Source organism: Chrysochloris asiatica, unplaced genomic scaffold (genome assembly GCF_000296735.1).
Source record: "Chrysochloris asiatica unplaced genomic scaffold, ChrAsi1.0 scaffold00279, whole genome shotgun sequence".
Lineage (NCBI taxonomy): Eukaryota > Metazoa > Chordata > Mammalia > Afrosoricida > Chrysochloridae > Chrysochloris > Chrysochloris asiatica.
Genome location: NW_006408797.1, coordinates 1,027,561 through 1,029,160, shown reverse-complemented (window position 1 = coordinate 1,029,160; position 1,600 = coordinate 1,027,561). Strand labels below are relative to the sequence as shown.

At 40.8% G+C, this 1,600-nt stretch overlaps 1 protein-coding gene across 1 annotated transcript in view; it reads left to right on the top strand.

Annotated features, from left to right (window-relative positions):
- Positions 1–1,600, top strand: part of RUFY1 (RUN and FYVE domain containing 1) — a 107,251-nt gene that overhangs the window by 73,150 nt on the left and 32,501 nt on the right. Inside the window, exon 8 of the mRNA XM_006874453.1 lies at positions 329–398. Coding sequence (XP_006874515.1) covers positions 329–398 — 70 coding nt within the window. The remainder of the gene's footprint in view (positions 1–328; positions 399–1,600) is intronic.

Genomic DNA, 1,600 nt, shown 5'->3' with positions numbered 1-1,600 from the left:
AACAAGCTATATGAATGGTTGAATGTGAAGCTGATAATGTGCCCTGTAAACTTTCACTCAATCCAAAATAAAAACATTTAATTAAAAAAAAAAATTCCAATATCTTGTTATGAATATTACTTTATATATATGACTGCCAACACATTCTGGTTTCCATCATCAGTGTGTTGGTGTAAAATATTTTCTTTCCATTTGACTAAGAAAGAAATGGGTGTTCATCTCCAATGAGTTAATTGGAGACACTTTGACTTTCCATCTAGAAATATCTGTTCTCAGTGTTCACACATTGGAAAAACAGTTCTTATAAGTTTATGTTTATTTTCTGCAGTTGCACTGTTGGGGATCTTCAGGCCAAGATAGATGGCTTAGAAAAGACAAATTCAAAGCTTCAAGAAGAGGTTTGTACTAATTAAGAAATTCTTAACCAAAACAGAATTTTCCCATGGTTACGAAAAATAGCTTTGTTGTTATATCTGACTATAGTTTATTACTGGTAGGAAAAGGAATTGCTAATCTCGGATTGAGCTGCAAGTGAACAGGCATGCTCAATAGTATATACCCTCAGACTGTCCATGTTCTGCCCTGTCCAGGGCCCCGGGGAGACACTACAACTGACATTGACTTTGGCTTTATCACTTCAGAGTTGTCCAATAAAGAAAAACTCTTCCTTGGGAAATCTCTACTTCTGTTGTGAAGTTGTGTTTTCTTCCACTTTTCCACATTTCCTGTGAGGTAATATGTCTCCCTGCTGCCCCAGATGTCACTGACCATTGAGAAGTATAAATGCCCTAGTCCACCCCCTCTGTATCTCTGCCTCTCAGAAGAGAACACAGAACCACTCTTTCCACAGCATGGTCTTTCTCTTCTTTCTCATTAGGAAGAGAGAATGAAAGGACAGAAAGGAGGAGGGCTGAGGCCGAGGAAGAAAGCTTGCTGCCAGCTGCCCAGCAGCCTCCTTTGGACACATCGTGTCTCCTGTTAGCAGAAGGGGGGTTGCCCAGCCTTTCTGAGCCTTTCCACAGGTAGCAGTACCAGTCTGCTCAGGCCTCCCTCTACCCCAAGAGTCACTGAGAAGGAAGAATGGCTCTCAAAGGGATTTGAGCACATATATACCACTGTTGTGGGTCAGGTTGCAGGCACGTCTTTATACAGAAGGGATCCCATGTAAACCTCCTCTTGCCTGATGGGCCTGCACTGTAAGGCTTGTGGAAGAAGAACTCAGACGTTTGTGAATAGAAGGAAATTCAAAGCAAGTGTTCATAGATAGGCATCATGGCAGAAACTTCACTGTACTTAGATTCTAAGGACTTGTGTACACCTTAGGTAGGTAGGCCTTTGAGCCTCAGTCTAAGTAGGAGGTATTCAGTGATAATACATACTTTGCAATATTGTTGTGAAAGTAAAAGGATAGTAATATCATATAAATGTACCTAATAACACTGAATGTTTTAAAATTGGGAAAGGTGTGAGACAGGGTTGTATTCTTTCACCATACTTATCCAACCTGTATGCTGAGCAAATAATACGAGAAGCTGGGTTCTGCGTGGCATCAGGATTGGAGGAAGACTCATTAACAACCTGGGATATGCTGATGATACAA